The 16,582-nt window shown below is 47.7% G+C and overlaps 1 protein-coding gene across 1 annotated transcript in view; it reads left to right on the forward strand.

The window, feature by feature from the left end:
• Positions 1 to 8,339: 8,339 nt before the first annotated feature.
• Positions 8,340 to 16,582, forward strand: part of LOC107295422 (F-actin-capping protein subunit beta-like) — a gene marked incomplete at its 3' end in the record, with an annotated part of 31,689 nt that continues 23,446 nt past the window's right edge. Inside the window, exon 1 of the mRNA XM_015824737.1 lies at positions 8,340 to 8,443. Coding sequence (XP_015680223.1) covers positions 8,441 to 8,443 — 3 coding nt within the window. The remainder of the gene's footprint in view (positions 8,444 to 16,582) is intronic.

The raw sequence follows: 16,582 nt of genomic DNA on the forward strand, positions 1-16,582 counted from the left end.
AACTTGAGTAAGTACAAAGTGGCCACAGTTATCCAATAAATCGGAAAAGATTTTTCACTACTCCTAGATCTAATTACTGCCATCTTTCAGCTTTTAGGAGAAAGTGCGTTTGAAGGTTTAATTTACTTCTTTTTTAAAAAAAATAAAAGCACCAATGTGGGTAAGACCACACACTGATATTTGAGAGCAAGTAATGTTAATAAAACTGTTAACTCTCTCTCCTTCCTTGTCTGTTATCGGCGGGCTCATCGGGAGAGTTACACTTATAAACATGGAAATTTCTCCCTGCTACGAAAGAAAACCCGCACAGATTTGTACAGATCCGGTTGCTCGCTCTGAAAGAAAGAAAAAAAAACCAGCCAGAATTGCAATTTTTGTTTCATTATTTGACAGCCCTGTGGAAGCCTGATCATGTCAGCTTAATTATGAGAAATGGATTATATTATCCTGAACTTACCTTGACTTTAATGGTGGGGAGGGATAATTTCCCCAGCATATCAAATTTTTGTTTCAGAGAAAAATTTCCATCAGATTGTTTCCAAGGTCTGCCTTTTCTCTCCCGTGCTCAACCTCTCCCTTTTTGCTTTCATAAAAAGTGATTTTTCTCTTGTCTTTTTTGTCCAGGAGTTGGAAACATTTCCCATTAAGAACCCTGATTACATTTCCTACCCCTTGGGATAAAGTTAATGGAGGAAGAAAAGCCATACAAAGGTCAGAAGGATTGTGTGTGCGTGTTGATAACAGATAGGCCCGCAGTTAAAACTCATCCAATGTAATTGTAGATATTTATTATGGGATGCCCCACATTACACAGGTTTTACAAGCACTTTTCATAATGCCGAGCCTGAATTACATAAAAGATTCTGGCTGGCTTAAATGGATTTAAAAGAGGGTGGGAGAAATTCAACAAGGACTAGCCAGAAAGAGCAAAAGGGAATTTTCACATTCAGAGATAATAGTCTTGCTTTTCTTTCTTCCTTGTGAACCCTAAATTGCTGGATACAGCAAAATCTGTTGGATTTGCAACTACATATTCAGCTTGGGGCATTCCTATTTCAGTCCAACCGCATGTGTGAACCGTCCCACCCAATCATCTAGAAAAGAAAGACTCCATTTGTTTTTGCCAAGAGTATACTTTTGTGGTTGTTAGTTGCGAAGTTGTGTCCGACCCATCGCAACCCCATGGACAACGTTCCTCCAGGCCTTCCTGTCCTCTACCATCTTCTGGAGTCCATTTAAGCTCACGCCTCCTGCTTCAGTGACTCCATCCAGCCACCTCATTCTCTGTCGTCCCCTTCTTCTCTTGCCCTCCATCTTTCCCAGCATTAGGCTCTTCTCCAGTGAGTCCTTCCTTCTCATTAGGTGGCCAAAGTACTTGAGTTTCAACTTCAGGATCTGGCTTTCTAAAGAGCAGTCGGGGTTGATCTCTTCCAGGACTGACCGGTTTGAACGCCTTAGAGCAGTGGTGGCGAACCTATGGCATGGGTGCCAGAGGCGGCACTCAGAGCCCTCTCTGTGGGCACGTGCACCGTCGCCCCAGTCCTAGGCCTTCAGCTGGGTTTTATAAAACCTTTTCGCTTTAGGCCTCCGCCACCGTGTGCAAAAAAAAAAAAAGGTTCAATCAGTCAATTTCAACTTCTCGCGGGGAAAAAAAAAGATCTTGCAAAGTTGGAATTGATTGATTGAACTTTTTAGTCCCACCCAGGCTGCTGTTACCACCGCAGCCACGCCCACCCGGCACTCAACAATGCATAAGTGGGTTTGGGGTTGCAGTTTGGGCACTCAGTCTCTAAAAGTAAGGTGACCAACTTTTTTACAATGAAAAGGAGGACACAAATAAATTGAAGAAAAAAATATCGTAAATAAAAGAAACATTTTATTCATTGCAACAATAATACAGAATACACTATAACATGATAAATGCATAATAAAAAACATTTGTAACAATAACATTTTATATTGTAATTATGCTTACATGCCGCACTCCCGCCTGCAGCCACCCCGCCAGCACTGCTGCCCCGCCATGTAGAGCGGGCCCCGCGGCTCCCAAAGCATCAGCTGCGCTGGCTCCTGCCCCAGGGGGTAGCCCGCCATCGACACACCCCAGACTGCAGCTGCCCCGCCAGCACCATCGCCCACCCTGCGCAGCCCCGTGTAGAGCAGGCCCCGCGGCTCCCACAGCACGGGGGGCAGCTGGCCACCGCCGCCCCTCACACCCCCGCCCGCAGCAGCCCCGCTGCCTCTGCCTCTTGCGCCCACAGCCATTATTGCCCTAGCAGGGCCAAAGATCAAGAGAAAGTTATCGTGGCGTCGCCGCTCCTGTCTCCTCCAGGTATCTTCGGGACTAACTAGGAGATGGTGTAGTTGGGTAGCAGGGAGGGGTGCAAAGTTCCTGCCAATTCGCCTTCGCTGCAGACAACTTACATGTGCAAAGTTTGCCGGCCGTCTGTTTTGGCGCGCTCAGCAGCAATTCCTATTGGCTTTCGAAAGCCAATAGGGGGAGTAGCACAGCTCATGCAAAAGTTGAAAAAAAAACCATCAAAAAAAGGTGCCGGAACGCCGTTCTGAGCATTCTATGAGAAAAAAAACGCCCTGCAGATTAGTCTTCAAATATCGAAAAGGAGGACATGTAGGAGGACACTTTTTGAGGGAGGACAGAACTCACAAAAGGAGGACTTTCCTCCCTAAAGGAGGACGGTTGGTCACCTTATTAAAAGGTTCACCATCACTGCCTTAGAGTATACTTTACTGAAGCTTAAATGGTTACAGAAGTAGCTTAAGCTGAATCTGAGGTTTCCCTTGCAAACAACACAAAGGAAAAAACCCCCCCACATCCCCCTGTTATCTGCAAATGTGCAATCAGGTGCTTGTATATTATTTAGGAAAGAGGTGCTGGTTCCCAGCTTTGCATATCTTTACTTGACCTTGGTTGGCTGGACCTTCTCACAAGGCTCAGCTGAGCTTCCATCCTCCCCTTCTTCCTTACAGTCCAATTGTCACCTCTCCCCCCCACCCCATTGCTAGTGTCAGGCTGTCAACTCATGAAGCTTGGATAGGAGAGACGCAGCCATGACAGCATGGAGCTTTTCCACCAGCTGAAATGTACCCTATTAAATAAGAAATGCACATCATTATGCAGAGAGTTGCAGTTTAAATTGTTAGAATAAAGTTAGCTATTTCAGCCAAGGGAGGGGAAAAACCCCCCAAGTACCTCCTCTGTCATTGCTTTTCCCCTTTCTTCTTCATCCTCCTTGGATTTCATTTATACAAACCTGTCACGACGGAACATAAAGCTCAAATGCCGCCTTATTATCTGATGCACCGCACAAAAATATCCTTAAATGGCCATGGTGTTCCTGGGGAAATGTCCTAGAAACCTTGTTCCATTCTGTTTTTCCTTCTGTTCGCTTCGCTGGTTGAACCATTCAGATTTTTTTTTTGTGGGGAGGGGGTTAGGGTGGGCAAATCAAGAAAGATGTGACGCACATTTGACAGGCTTTGAAAACCCTTAAAAGAATGCCAGACATTTCTGTCTTTTTGTTAAAGGCTTTCCACTGGTCTTAAAGAAAAGGAAGCCTTGCTAAAAAAAATAAAATAAAATCCATTTTTACTTAGCTAAGCCTTAGGAAAGGGCATATTGTCACTGACAATGCAATCCCAAATACCCCTGATTAAAGACATATGGATGTGGCTTTGTAAAGGCGTTCAGCTGTCAAACTAACCTTTCTTTTGTTTCGGCACTTTTTCTTTAGGGCTTTTATAAAATAAACCTTGCTTGCTCTCTTTTTCTGTATGTATACACACACACACACACACACACATATTGACCATGTTCAATGCACATAGTTGAAAGTTTCTTTAAGCTGTTTTTTAAATTCTTTTTTCCCCCCAACTGAGATGTTCTGTGATGCTTAAAACAATTCATTAAAAAGCAGGATGGAACGTAACCTGCCAGATTCTCAGAGCATAATTTGAACGTGAATTTGTACATCAAGGCAGCACAAGACCTCAGTTTAGTCACGGCCAAATGCAATTTTAATTCGGAAACATGTGCACTGAGTTTTTGAAGGATAAGTCATCCCCCTTAGTGCTCTTTTCTTAACTCATTATCCTGCACAAATCTGTAGTTCAAGGAAAGAGTATTTTCTGTTACCCGTGGAGAGACAAGTGATGGGCGGTTTGATTCACTATAAAGAAAAAAGAAAAAAAGGATCAAACAGCTGCTTTTTAGTCGTGCCTTTTTTCTTCTGCCTTTATCCCAAATATTTGCATTAAGCTCACAGGCCAAAAAATGTTTGTACTCTCAGCCTGAGGGAAGTAGTTTGAAATGAGGACCAGCTGCTTGTCCGCAACTGTTTATAGGAAGGCTGTGTTTTAAATGATTACATTTGCTGGGCTGAGCGGAGGGCGGACTCAAAAGCCTTGCCTAGGAAGGATTCAAAGCATGTGCCTGCAGACACGTTCAGATGGCTTACGTAGGCAGCCTCTGCACATTGCATCAATCCGTGTTTTGTTTAGCCAAGGATTGCTGGATAAGCATCATTTGGTTGGGTTCACACAGCACACTATAAAACACCCCTTGGGAGAATGCAGAGAAGAACCCATAAACCTTGGTTCTTTCCTTCCATTTCCCCCCCTATTCCTAATTGCCCCAGAAGGAAGAGTCCTGGAAATTTGTTGCATTGAATAAGACATGAAGTATTATTTTTTATTGATGATGGTTTATATGTCTCACTCGAAAGCCACTTGATGAAGATTTCTTTTTTTCATCCTAAAAGGCAGAGTACGGTTCAAGTACAAGTTCCAGTTTAGGAGCACAAACCAGATTTCAACCTAAAGTAAAATGCATTACGTCTGATTGAAATATGTGAAGTCAAGAACATTTTGGCAATTTTAATTCAATATCGCTGAGGATTCTTTCTGTCAGATGACCCTAACCCTGGTCACAGATCATTGCAGTTTTGAGAACAGGCTTTCACAAGGTGCCCAACCTCCTTATAGGACTCAGTTAACCCCAAACACCCTGCGTACTCCTGGCTGGGTATTAGCATCTCCGGTGTGCCTCTAATGTGATTGCTGACGTGTACGGAAATGAGTCTTAACTGGCTGTGGAATCCTATTTCCTTTGAAATGGGCCTTAGCAACCTGCGAGAAAGGTGAATTGAGGGGAAGGAACTCTGAAAAACTGTAGCAATTCTGAAATTAGGTGGCATTTATTAGCACAGGAAGCATAAAGAACCTCAGGCAGGGAACCCTGGCGATTAGAAAAATTCAAATATAACAAACTCATTATTCTGGAACCGCGAACTGAGATGTGTTATAGTTCTGATCCAGATAGCGTAAACACCACGAAAATGGTTTTAAACAAATATTTATTGTCCAGGAATTCTAAGCAGAGACTTACTTTGCAGTAGATACATCCGGTCATATTCATATCTGTCCATTCTCGTAGGTAAAAAGGAATAATTCCCCATCTCAGCTAGGCATGGTTACGGATGCCAATCTATGCATGCATGATGCTTGATAAAACAAAGGCTTTTACAACCCTGGCACTAGCCAGGACATCCTGTAATAAACTTTGAAGCCCCTCCCACTGACTAGATAAGATATAGGACTGACTAATAACTAGACTACATTTCACAGATGCCATCTCTTAAGGCAGGGGTAGTCAACCTTGGCTCTTTATGACTCGTGGACTTCAACTCCCAGAATTCTGGCTCAGGAATTCTGGGAGTTGAAGTCCACGAGTCATAAAAGAGCCAAGGTTGACTACCTGTCTTAAGGAGATAGCATTTAACCCTTTAAATGCTAAATGCTCTAACACAGTTCTTAATTCCTAAGCTAGCTATATAATGGACCAGATGGCTAAACTGGTCCAGCACACTCATAAACTCCAGGAAGGAGTGAAATAGGACAGAAAGGCCACGGAAGGACAGAGCCCTATTTTCTATGGGGTCTCCATAAGGGAGATGTCATTAGTTGCAAAAGGTGAATTTGGGGTAACAGGAATCACTGTGAATTCCCGGCTCTCTGTGTATTTGCAGTGATGGAAAAGAGGGAACTGTTCCCTCAGGAATTTCCAACTGGGGGTTTCGCCTCCGAGGGTTTTCCTTGTATGTTAAGAGCATCTTGTGTCAGGAAATGGTGATTCCCGTCGGAAAAGGCAGCGTGGTTCACCTCTGGCAGGGGAAGAGCTGAGGCCGCCGAATATGCGAAGGGGATCCGCCCCACCTTGAGTGCAGGTTATGCTTCGTTTGGCATGCTTACCCCAAAAGGGGCCTTCATTTGTGTTTCTTGCCCTTCACTCTGCAGCAGTTTGTCAAACTGGCCAACTTTGAGGCGTGTGGATTTCAACTTGGCTGGCTGGGGAATTCTGGGAGTTGAAGTCCACTCGCCTCAAAGTTGCCAAGTTTGAGAAACTGCTCTACAGTTTTGGCAGGGAGAAATCAACTTTCTGTTTCTGCAGATTGATGGGAGCCAAGAAGTGTAGGCTGGTGCATGGGAATTGTAGTCCAGCTTCTGGAGGAATGGTGGGAAACGATTAAACTTGGAATCCAATTCATACTTGGGAAGATTCTGGAAAAGATAATCAAGCAACGAAACACCTAGAGGCAAACAAAGTCATTACTAAAAGCCAACATGGGTTTGTCAAAAACAGATCATGCCAGACAAATCTTATTGCATTCTTTGACCAAGTGTTAAAATTAGTGGACCAGAAGAATGCTGTGGATATAATTTACTTGGACTTCAGTAAGGCATTTGATAAAGTAGATCACAACCTACTACTTGATAAGATAGAAAAATGTGGGTTAGACAGCATCACCACCAGATGGATTCGTAGCTGGCTGACCGGCCGTACTCAGCATGTGGTCCTCAATGGAACTGCATCTACATGGAGGGAAGTGTGTAGTGGGGTGCTGGGCCCAGTGCTCTTCAACATCTTCATCAACGATTTGGATGAGAGGATGGATAGATGGGGAAACTCATCAAATTTGCAGACGACACCAAGCTGGCAGGAATAGCCAACACTCCAGAAGACAGGCTTAGGATACAGGAGGATCTGGACAGACTTGAACACTGGGCACTATCTAACAAAATGAAATTCAGTGGTGAAAAAAGTAAGGTTCTACATTTAGGCAAGGAAAACCAAATGCACAGGTATAGTATAGGTGGTATCTTCCTTAATAGTAGCAACTGTGAGAGAGATCCCGGAGTCCTAGTGGACAATCACTTAAATATGAGCCAGCAGTGTGTTGTAGCTGCCAAAAGAGCCAACACAGAAGAGCCAACACAGTGCTGGGCTGCATTAACAGAGGGATAGAATCAAGATCACGTGAAGTGTTAATACCACTTTACAAGGCCTTGGTAAGGCCACACTTGGAATACGGCATCCAGTTTTGGTCACCACGATGTAAAAAAGATGCTGAGACTCTAGAAAGAGTGCAGAGAAGAGCAACAAAGATGATTAGAGGGCTGGAGGCTAAAACATATAAGGAACGGTTGCTGGAATTGGGTCTGTCTAGTTTAACGAAGAGAAGGACGAGGGGGGACATGATAGCAGTCTTCCAGTATCTCAGGGGCTGCCCCAGAGAAGAGGGAGTCAAGCTCTTCTCCAAGGCTCCTGAAGGCAGGACAAGAAGCAACGGATGGAAACTAACCAAGGAGAGAAGCAACCTAGAACTAAGGAGAAACTTCCTGACAATTAGAACAATTAACCAGTGGAACAACCTGCCTCCAGAAGCGGTGAATGCGCCAACACTGGAAGTTTTTGTCTGAAATGGTATAGGTTTCCTGCCTGAGCAGGGGATTGGACTAGATGACCTCCCAACACTATCATCATCATCATCATCATCATCATCATCATCATCATCATCATTATTATTATTATTATTATTATTATTATTATTATTATTATTATTATTCCATTCCTCTGCCACATCTCTTCTTCTCACACCCCCTTCCGTATGTAGATGGTCCCTCCCGGCCTTCTGGCACACAATTCCCCCCCCCCCATCCGCTGGCACTTCAATGATCCTTCCCACCGCCCTCCTCCCCGAGCGCGCAGGCGCGGGGTGGCCTCCCGCTCCATACTTGGCGATGCCCGGCGAGCGGCCCTCCGATTGGCTCGGTGTGGCGCGAGGGGGAGGGGGAGGAAGAATGGGAGGGGCTGCCCGCGCTCGCTCGCGCGCGCGCTGGCTGACCCGGATGTGCAACTGCTAGGCAACGGCGGAAGTGGTGGGGGAAAAAAAAAAGAAGGAAAAAAAAAGGGAGGGAAAGGAGGCGGCGGCGGAGGAGGAGGCGGAGGCGGAGGGCGGCTGCGGCCTGGCTCAGAGCTCGGAGAGGCCGGACCCGGAGGAACCCGGAGTCGCTGCCGTCGCCGTCGGCGCCGTTTCCGCTGCTGGTGCTGCTGAGGAGGGCTCGGCCCCGCCACAGAGGCATCATGGTGAGGGAAGCCGCGGGCCGAGGCTGGCGGGGCGGCGGGGGGGGGGAAGAGAGAGAGAGGAAGGAGCAAGGGCCGCTGCCGCCGCCAGTAGGGGGCGCTTCCTCGCTTTGGGGGGGCCGTGCGGGAGGGGTCCGCATCGAAGGCGCTCGGCCCACCTACAAGCCCCATCCTCCCCAGCCAGGCGGCCCTGCTGCCTCTGAGGGGAGGAGGAGGGGGGGCTGCCCTGCTGATCAACCCCCCATTTGTGGGTTTATGGCTTCTGTCAAGTAATGGGGCAGGAGGCTTCACGCTCTCCCTTTGGATCCCTGGCAGCCCCTGGCAGAAGAAGTCAGTGCCAGTTGGGGCTTTCCTCCCCCTCCCTTCCTCTCCCCCTCCCCCCAATTGGGAGGGGAGGGGGCTGTGGGGGCCAGGCTGGGTCAGGGTGGGTAGTGAGGAAATGGGGATGGGGGCAGGGAATAAAGAGGAAGGACTTTGGGGGGGGGGACAAGGAAGGGAGCAGCAATATGGACCCTCTTGGCCAGGGGTCTTCAAACGTGGCCCTTTTAGGACTTGTGGACTTCAACTCCCAGAATTCCTCAGCCAGCAACGCTGGCTGAGGAATTCTGGGAGTTGAAGTCCACAAGTCATAAAAGGGCCACGTTTGGAGACCCTTGGTTTAAGTCAAAGCTCCCGCCTTTCTTTGCCTGTTGGCCTCTGGCTGGGTTGACAGGCCTGACAGTTCAGGAAACCCTCTCTTTGCCCTCAAGAGAGGGAGGGGGAATTTAGGACTAGGAAAACCCCTTCCTTCCTTCCCCTTTCCCCAGGTACTATGTTAAATGGGAGTTGTGTTAAGCGGAGCGGAAACGCTTGGCCGGAAGTCAAGGATTATTTCTGACATGCAATTGAGGAAGACCTGTACTTATAGTTGTCTGGCCCCAGAGAATAAGTTACAGAGAGAGGAGGATGTTGGGAGACCGGAGGCATTACTGAGATGCCCTCCATACCCACCTCAAGTGCTTGACATAATCAACTGCGAGCTAATTTCATTTGTGGAGGCTGATAAGGGATGGGGAGCTGAGGAAAGGCGCAGAAATTGACTGAAGATGAAAGTAGGGGGGCAGCAGACATGGAATTGTGTGCTGAAAAGAAAAAATTGCCCATGTTTCTTTCCATCCAATATATTTTGAATGGTGGAGAAAAGAAGTTCTATCTGGCTGGGTGGAGTAACGAAAGAATGAGGATCAAGAGGTGAAAGAAAGGCCCGCCCAATTTCTAAAATAACTCTTGCTTATCTTTCTCTACTGCTCAGAATATTAAGTCTGGGTTGTAAGTTCTTCGGGCATGATGGTAACAGTGGATAAAATTAGAGATACGCACATGACAGGTCTGGAGGAAGTGAAGAGGCTGAGTTTGTAGGAGAAGAAAGGGGAGGAATATAAAAATGTCTGGGTAGTAAGGATGGAGCAGTCTTGCTGTGAAGATGATACATTATTTTTCTCTTAGTTCTTTTTTCTCCAGAAGAGAAATAATAGCCTATGCAGGGAGTAAAATCTTCAGTTTCTCAAGAAAAAGGCTTTAGGGAGACTAAACGGGATGCTTGTATTCTGCGATTGAGACAGCATCTGTGGTACCAGCTGCTGGATTACCAAAGGGAAAGATGTATTGGTCTTTGCCTGCCTGAGCTGGGGCATCAGCTGTGAAGTGCAGCTGATGGGAGACACCACATAATGGGGATACAATATGCAGTTTGAGAAGATGATAAGATCTAGATATTGCTGGTGGGGTGGGAGGTCTCTCATCACAGGGCTAATTGTGAGGAATTATGAGGGATCTCTCGAAGTGAAGAAGCAATTGGGCAGGCTTCTAAGGTAGATATTTCTCGACTGGGCACCGGGCCAGAGTTGACTCTGGGATTCTATTTTGAAGTAAGATTCTGCCTGTGAAACTGCTATTTTGTTAGGAGAAGGTCCTTAAGAAATTCAGCAGTTGGAAATTGGTGTAAGCAGAGCTTCGGCCTGGTTCAAGTGTGTCGGTTTGTCGAATGAAAGAGAAAGTGTCCTTTTGCAGCTTTCATTTGCTGGACACAATAGAAGGGGTGGGTGTAGAAGTGCACAAAGGCTGTCTCATTGAGTCATATAGGTGGGGTTGTCATTGTGGCCTATGTGCCTGCAGGAGCACCCGATTCCTTTCAGCTGAGATGGTGCATCGTTCCAAGTGGATTGGGTGTGCTTTTGCTGTAAGTCAGCTGATCACCCAACGGGTTCCAAAAACATAAACCCACCTTGTTGATCAATACGGAAGTGTATCGGCTTGCTACCCAACCCTGTGAGTCACAGGCCGATCCGAGGCTTGCATGCCCAGAATGAAATGCGTCTTGCCTGGGGCAGTTCCCTTAATTAACGGCTGCCACAACAGGAAGTGCTCCAGTTTTAACCCCCCCCCCATCACTTTTCCACTGAAAGGCAAAGGTGAACAGCCTCGTGCTGACTAGAATTGTTTTTCTAGTTGGCTTGATTTTGCTGGGAGTCGCAGTAAGTCACCAATTCTCAGAGTGAGGACTTGTTCTTGGCACGCGTGTTCCAGAACCAGACATGTATTTTAATGCTTGCAGAATTCGTAAGCCTTGGGTGCCCGTATCGCGATGATGCGTTTCTTTGGTTTCACAGACTTACCCACAAGTTCTCTTTATACCGGCGTGTAGATCACTGCTGTGTGTAGCAGGAGTGCACCTAGTTGTGTTAGGAGGGCAGCAGTAACCCACACAACCCTTTTATGGCCACCAATGAACAGTGCATTTGATGAAAGAGTCTGGAAGCATATTAAAGAAAAACACGGCACTTTAGGATTTCTGTAGCGGCCGTCTGAATGGAAACAAACTTAGCTGTCTATGATTACTTTTTTATATATAGTTTGTTTTGGGCAAATGGTCTGATACCTTACTTTTCCAAGCGTTCCTTGGAAGTTACAAGATGACTTCCATCCACAAGCATAAAAGTACTGTTTGTGCCTCCTGGGCCAAGCTGTTTTTCATTAGAGGCCTTTACCCATCTTAATTTCCTTTCTGTACCCTCCGGTCAGACTCTTGTTTGCTTGCTTGCTTGTTTCTTAGTGGCTGGCACTCTGGGAACCGCTGACTTCAGATTGCCCGTTTAATTTCTATTTTGCTTGCAAAAGAGCGATCGCTTCGCCACCACGCCAGCTACGCCTGCCTCAAATGGAGCAGCCTTCCTTTCCTTCTGAGTAGTTGAGAAGATGGTTCGTTTTCCTTCCCGGAGGCTTAATAGGGTGGCAGAGGCTGCTGCTGCAGCTGCAAAAGGCCTCCTTCCCTGTTTGGTGCATGAGGTTCTACAAAGCTGGTGAGGAAGCACTAGCTTAACCCCCCCCCTCCTCCCCCAGAAAACACCCGTTAAGGCTGAGGCTTGGGTGTGCATTTTGTGCAGCAGTAACATAGCCGCTCTTGCTGAGCACACAACCTCACCATAAGGTGTAGGGGCTGTGCTATTTTTAGAGCACTTGTGGTACTGTACTTGCTCCTTTTGGAAGAGGAGGTGAAGTGCTGCACTTCTCTTCCAACAAGCTGACTTAGCACTTGTAGGGCAGAGCCAGCAGCAGAAGTGGGGCGTGGTTTCCAGGGACAGGCCACGAGCGGCAGGGAGGGGAGGGGGGTCTCCTTCCCTGTTTTTTCCCCTCGCCACGAGGGTTTGCATTTTTAAAAGGCTGGCTTTTGCGCTCGGCAAAGCTTCTGCATGGAAAAGTTTTAATGAATTAAAACAGCCAGGAGGATAAAAACTCTGTGGGTAGAAGAGCGGGCACTCAAGAGGTATTCAGGAATATCTTATTCCTACCGAAGAGGCGTTAAGCCTACTTGATCTGAAATGTTTGAGGACTGGCCAAGCAAGCGGAGCGTAACCGGTTCCGGCGGGATTGAGAGCGTCAGATTTTATTTTTTTTGTAAAAGGTTGATGGGTAGTTTCTAAAAGGGGCACCTGTTGGGGGTCAAGAGGACTCCGGAGGTTTAAGGAATGAAATAGCAGCTTTCAGCATTCACGTGGCTTGACTTTCTACCCCGTGTATAACCCCCTGAAACCTGTGCTCCACTCTAAAAGCTCTCCACATTTTTGGCCCTACGCATTCGTGTTGACTCTAAGGCAGGGGTCTTCCAACGTGGCCCTTTTGTGGCTTGTGGACTTCAACTCCCAGAATTCCTCAGCCAGCGTGCCTATATAGATGTCCGTTCAACTTCTATATAGTCAATAACTCTGGGCAGCTTATAATTCATTTATCTCTGACCTCTGGAATTAGAAACGAGGGGAAACTCTCAGCCCCATAAACACTGAATCCCTTCTATAGAATGGAATAGCAGAGCTGGAAGGTACCTTGGAGGTCTTCTAGTCCAATCCCTTGCTCAAACAGGAGACCCTATACCAGGGGAATTGAAGTCCACAAGTCCTAAAAGGGCCAAGTTCGAAGACCCCTGCTCTACAGACAGGAAAGCCACACTCTGCTCAATCTTACAGGTTGATTAGGGAAAACTAATAATAATAATAATAATAATAATAATAATAATAATAATAATAATAAAGAAGGGACCTTGGAGGTCATCTAGTCCAACCCCCTGCTCAGGCAGGAAGCCCTATACCATTTCGGACAAAGGGCTGTCCAGTCTCTTCTTAAAAACTTCCAGTGTTGGAGCATTCACCGCTTCTGGATGCAGGTTGTTCCACTTGTTAATTGTTCTCACTGTCAAGAAGTTTCTCCTTAGTTCTAGGTTGCTTCTCTCCTTGGTCAGTTTCCATCCGTTGCTTCTTGTCCTGCCTTCAGGGGCTTTGGAGAATAGCTTGACTCCCTCCTCTTTGGGGCAGCCCCTGAGATACTGGAAGACTGCTATCATGTCCCCCTTCGTCCTTCTCTTCGTTAAACTAGACATGCCCAATTCCAGCAGCCGTTCCTTATATGTTTTAGCCTCCAGTCCCCTGATCATCTTTGTTGCTCTTCTCTGTACTCTTTCCAGAATCTCAACATCTTTTTTTATATCGTGGTGACCAAAATTGGATGCCATATTCCAAGTGTGGCCTTACCAAGGCCTTGTAAAGTGGTATTAACACTTCACATGAAATGTTGCTGGTATCCCAGTTCTGAACTGATGGAGAGCGCTTTAGGATGCTGGTGGTCTGGCTCAGTTCTCTCTGGGTGTTTTTAGTGGTTCCTGAAGTAGACCAGTAGTAAAATCCTGGGCTCTGTACCCGCAAAACATCCACACCGTTAGAAAAGCCGCTTCGTACAGGACTCCTTGTTTGATGGGCCATTGCCATTGAACTCTTTGTTTGCGAGCCATTTTAACTGCCATGACGTAAAACCACCAAGGTTGGCCGGAGAGCACCCCAAGATGGCCTGTCTTGCAGCCCTCCCTCCTCCATACCTTGCGGGGTGGGGTGGGGTGGGGCTAACACAACAGATTGCGTCCCTGAACTCTTATAAAATCTTGGAGAAATTAGGAGGCTTCTCTGATGTTGGAAAAGATGGTTAACCTTTAGCCACAAGAATAATTGGTAAAAAGCCCCCCCCACACACACACAAGTTCCGCGTGGTAGGTTTCTCCCAAGAGTCGGGCAAGAGAAACCGATTCCTCGGAGCAGTGGGTGGCTGGTAGTTCTGAGGCCTTAATTCACCGTTGTTCAGAAGGACCGTATTTATCTATCGCTCCTCCGTGGCCTTTGTACTTCGGGGTGGTCTGCCCTGCTTCCGCCTTGAGAGGGGGCTTTCGGGGAGATTTGAGGGTGCCAATTAAGCTGGAGGTTGCAGCCCAGCGTAAAGCAGAGCCTGGTTAGTCCTCCCCCGCTGTTTAGCCATTAAAAGGCTGACACCCTGGTAGCTGCTTGCAAATTAAGCACGGCATTTCAATCCTAAAAATAGGCCAACGGTGTAGCTTCTCTGCTTTCCCTGTTTTTTTCCCCCTCTCTTTTCTTTGCCCAGGGCTCCTCTGCTAAGCTTCCTCATTCTTCCTTGATCCTAGGGCAGTGATGGCGAACATTTTAGAGACTGAGTGCCCAAAAACTGCCCCCCCACCCCCGTCCCTGCTCTGCCCTGCCCACTGGGCCACCCACCACCTCCACGACCCACCACAGATCACCAAGGCAGCCCAGCTGCCCGTGTTCCGCAGCATCAGATGTGCATGATGGGCTGCAAGGGCAGAGTCTTGTCCCCACTGCACGGCTCCCATGTCCTTGGCTGTGCTGCTTTGCGTGGGCCCCACCTGGGGGCGGCTCTCCTCCAGGGGGTCTGCTGGTGAAGAGGGGGCCGTGGGAGGACATGGGGCTGGGACGACGGTGCATGTGCCCACAGAGAGGGCTCCGAGTGCCGCCTCTGGCACCCGTGCCATAGGTTCGCCACCACTGTCCTAGGGTCCTGAACCGGCCCCCATGGCTCCCTTATGCCTTCCTTGCCCGGGGGGGGGGGGTCAGGAAACTCCAGGACCTGGAGATGACCATCCTTGCAGACCTGGGACTTTTAAAATCTGGGGCGCAGGGCTGCTTTCATAAACAGCAGCAGGCAGAACTGGGACGTGACAGGCTTGGCTTTTTTTAGTGGCTTGTTTTGCTGTGGCCTCGGGGGCCCAAGACCAGGACTGGGGAACCAGGTGCCTCCGAGCCTAGCCCGGGGCCAGGAGACCTGACACAGGATACCTGAGAAGGATTGCAGGATAAGGGGTGGAGGGGCAGTCCCTCACTGGGCACTTCCTCCTCGCAGCAGCCTAGAATCTGCCCAGGCCAGCAGAAGAGCTGTAAATAAAACTTCCCTGATAATTTTCCAGAGTATCCGTTCCCCTGCCCTCCTGCTTTGCTTTGCTTTGCTTTGCTTTTTTTTTTTCCTTCTTTTTTTTTTTTTTTTTTTTTGGCTGACGGGGTTGTGGAGTTGAAACCGATCTCTCCTTACCTGCTTTTCCCAGTTTATTTTTTGCCCCTAGCAGAAATAGCCCTGCCTTTGGGTCTGTGGTTTGGGGCTCGGCTCTTGCGGTGCCTCTGGAGGAAGAAACACAGTCGCAGGCCTTAATTGGGAGGGAAGGAAAAGCAAGATGCTGGCTTAGAGGCAGGAGAAAGTCAGAAAATTCCAGCAGCTTTCTCCTAAGTCAGGGGTAGGTAACCTGGGTTCTTTTATGACTCCTGGACTTCAACTCCCAGAATTCCTGAGCCAGCCATGCTGAGGGAAAGGGAGAGGTTTCCAAGCTGAGCCAGGCTGGCTCAGGAATTCTGGGAGTTGAAGTCCACCAGTCATAAAGCAGCCTAGGCCTAGGCCAGATGTAAGTAACCTTGGCTCTTTTATGACTGGTGGACTTCAACTCCCAGAATTCCTGAGCCAGCGTGGGGGAACTATAGCCCCCTTCATGACTCGTGGACTTCAACTCCCAGAATTCCTGAGCCAGCCACGCTGAGGGGAAAGGGAGAGGTTTCCAAGCTGAGCCGGGCTGGCTGAGGAATTCTGGGAGTTGAAGTCCACGAGTCATGAAGGGGCCATTGTTCCCCCCTGCTGGCTCAGGAATTCTGGGAGTTGAAGTCCACGAGTCATAAAAGAGCCAAGGTTGCCTACCCCTGCCCTAAGCAATAAAGTTAGGTGGAACTGGAAGCTCTGCCTCCAAATAACTCCAGATGACTGGGAGAGACTCCACAAAGATAGTCTTCGGCTTACAACAGTTCGTTTAGTGACCATTCAGAGTTACGACGGCACTGAAAAACGTGATTTAACAATTGTTTTTCGCGGTCACGACCTTTGCAGCATCCCCACGGTCACGTCATCCAAATTCAGATGGCTTGGCAGCTGACTCGTCTTTATGACGGTCACCGTGTTCCCCCCCCCAGGGTCAGCGTGATCCAATTTTGCGACCTTCTGACCAGCAAAGTCCATGGGGAAGCCAGGCTGATTTAACAACTTAATAACAATTGTAGGAAGAAAGGTTTGTAAAATGGGGCAAAACTCCCTGAACAAATATCTTGCTTAAGAACAGAAATTTTGGGCATCAAGTGGTCGAGGACCGCTTGTAATAAACTTGCTAGCGGTTGGCATTTTCACTAAAAACCTCCCTGGGAAAAATTGTTTCCAAAGACCTGAAGGTTTTTTCCCCTCAGCTGCCACTCCGCTTTCCTTTTCCTTTCCACCACCTTTGCA

The sequence above is a fragment of the Protobothrops mucrosquamatus genome, unplaced genomic scaffold, assembly GCF_001527695.2.
Source record: "Protobothrops mucrosquamatus isolate PMUCROS unplaced genomic scaffold, P.Mucros_1.0 scaffold2331, whole genome shotgun sequence".
NCBI lineage: Eukaryota > Metazoa > Chordata > Lepidosauria > Squamata > Viperidae > Protobothrops > Protobothrops mucrosquamatus.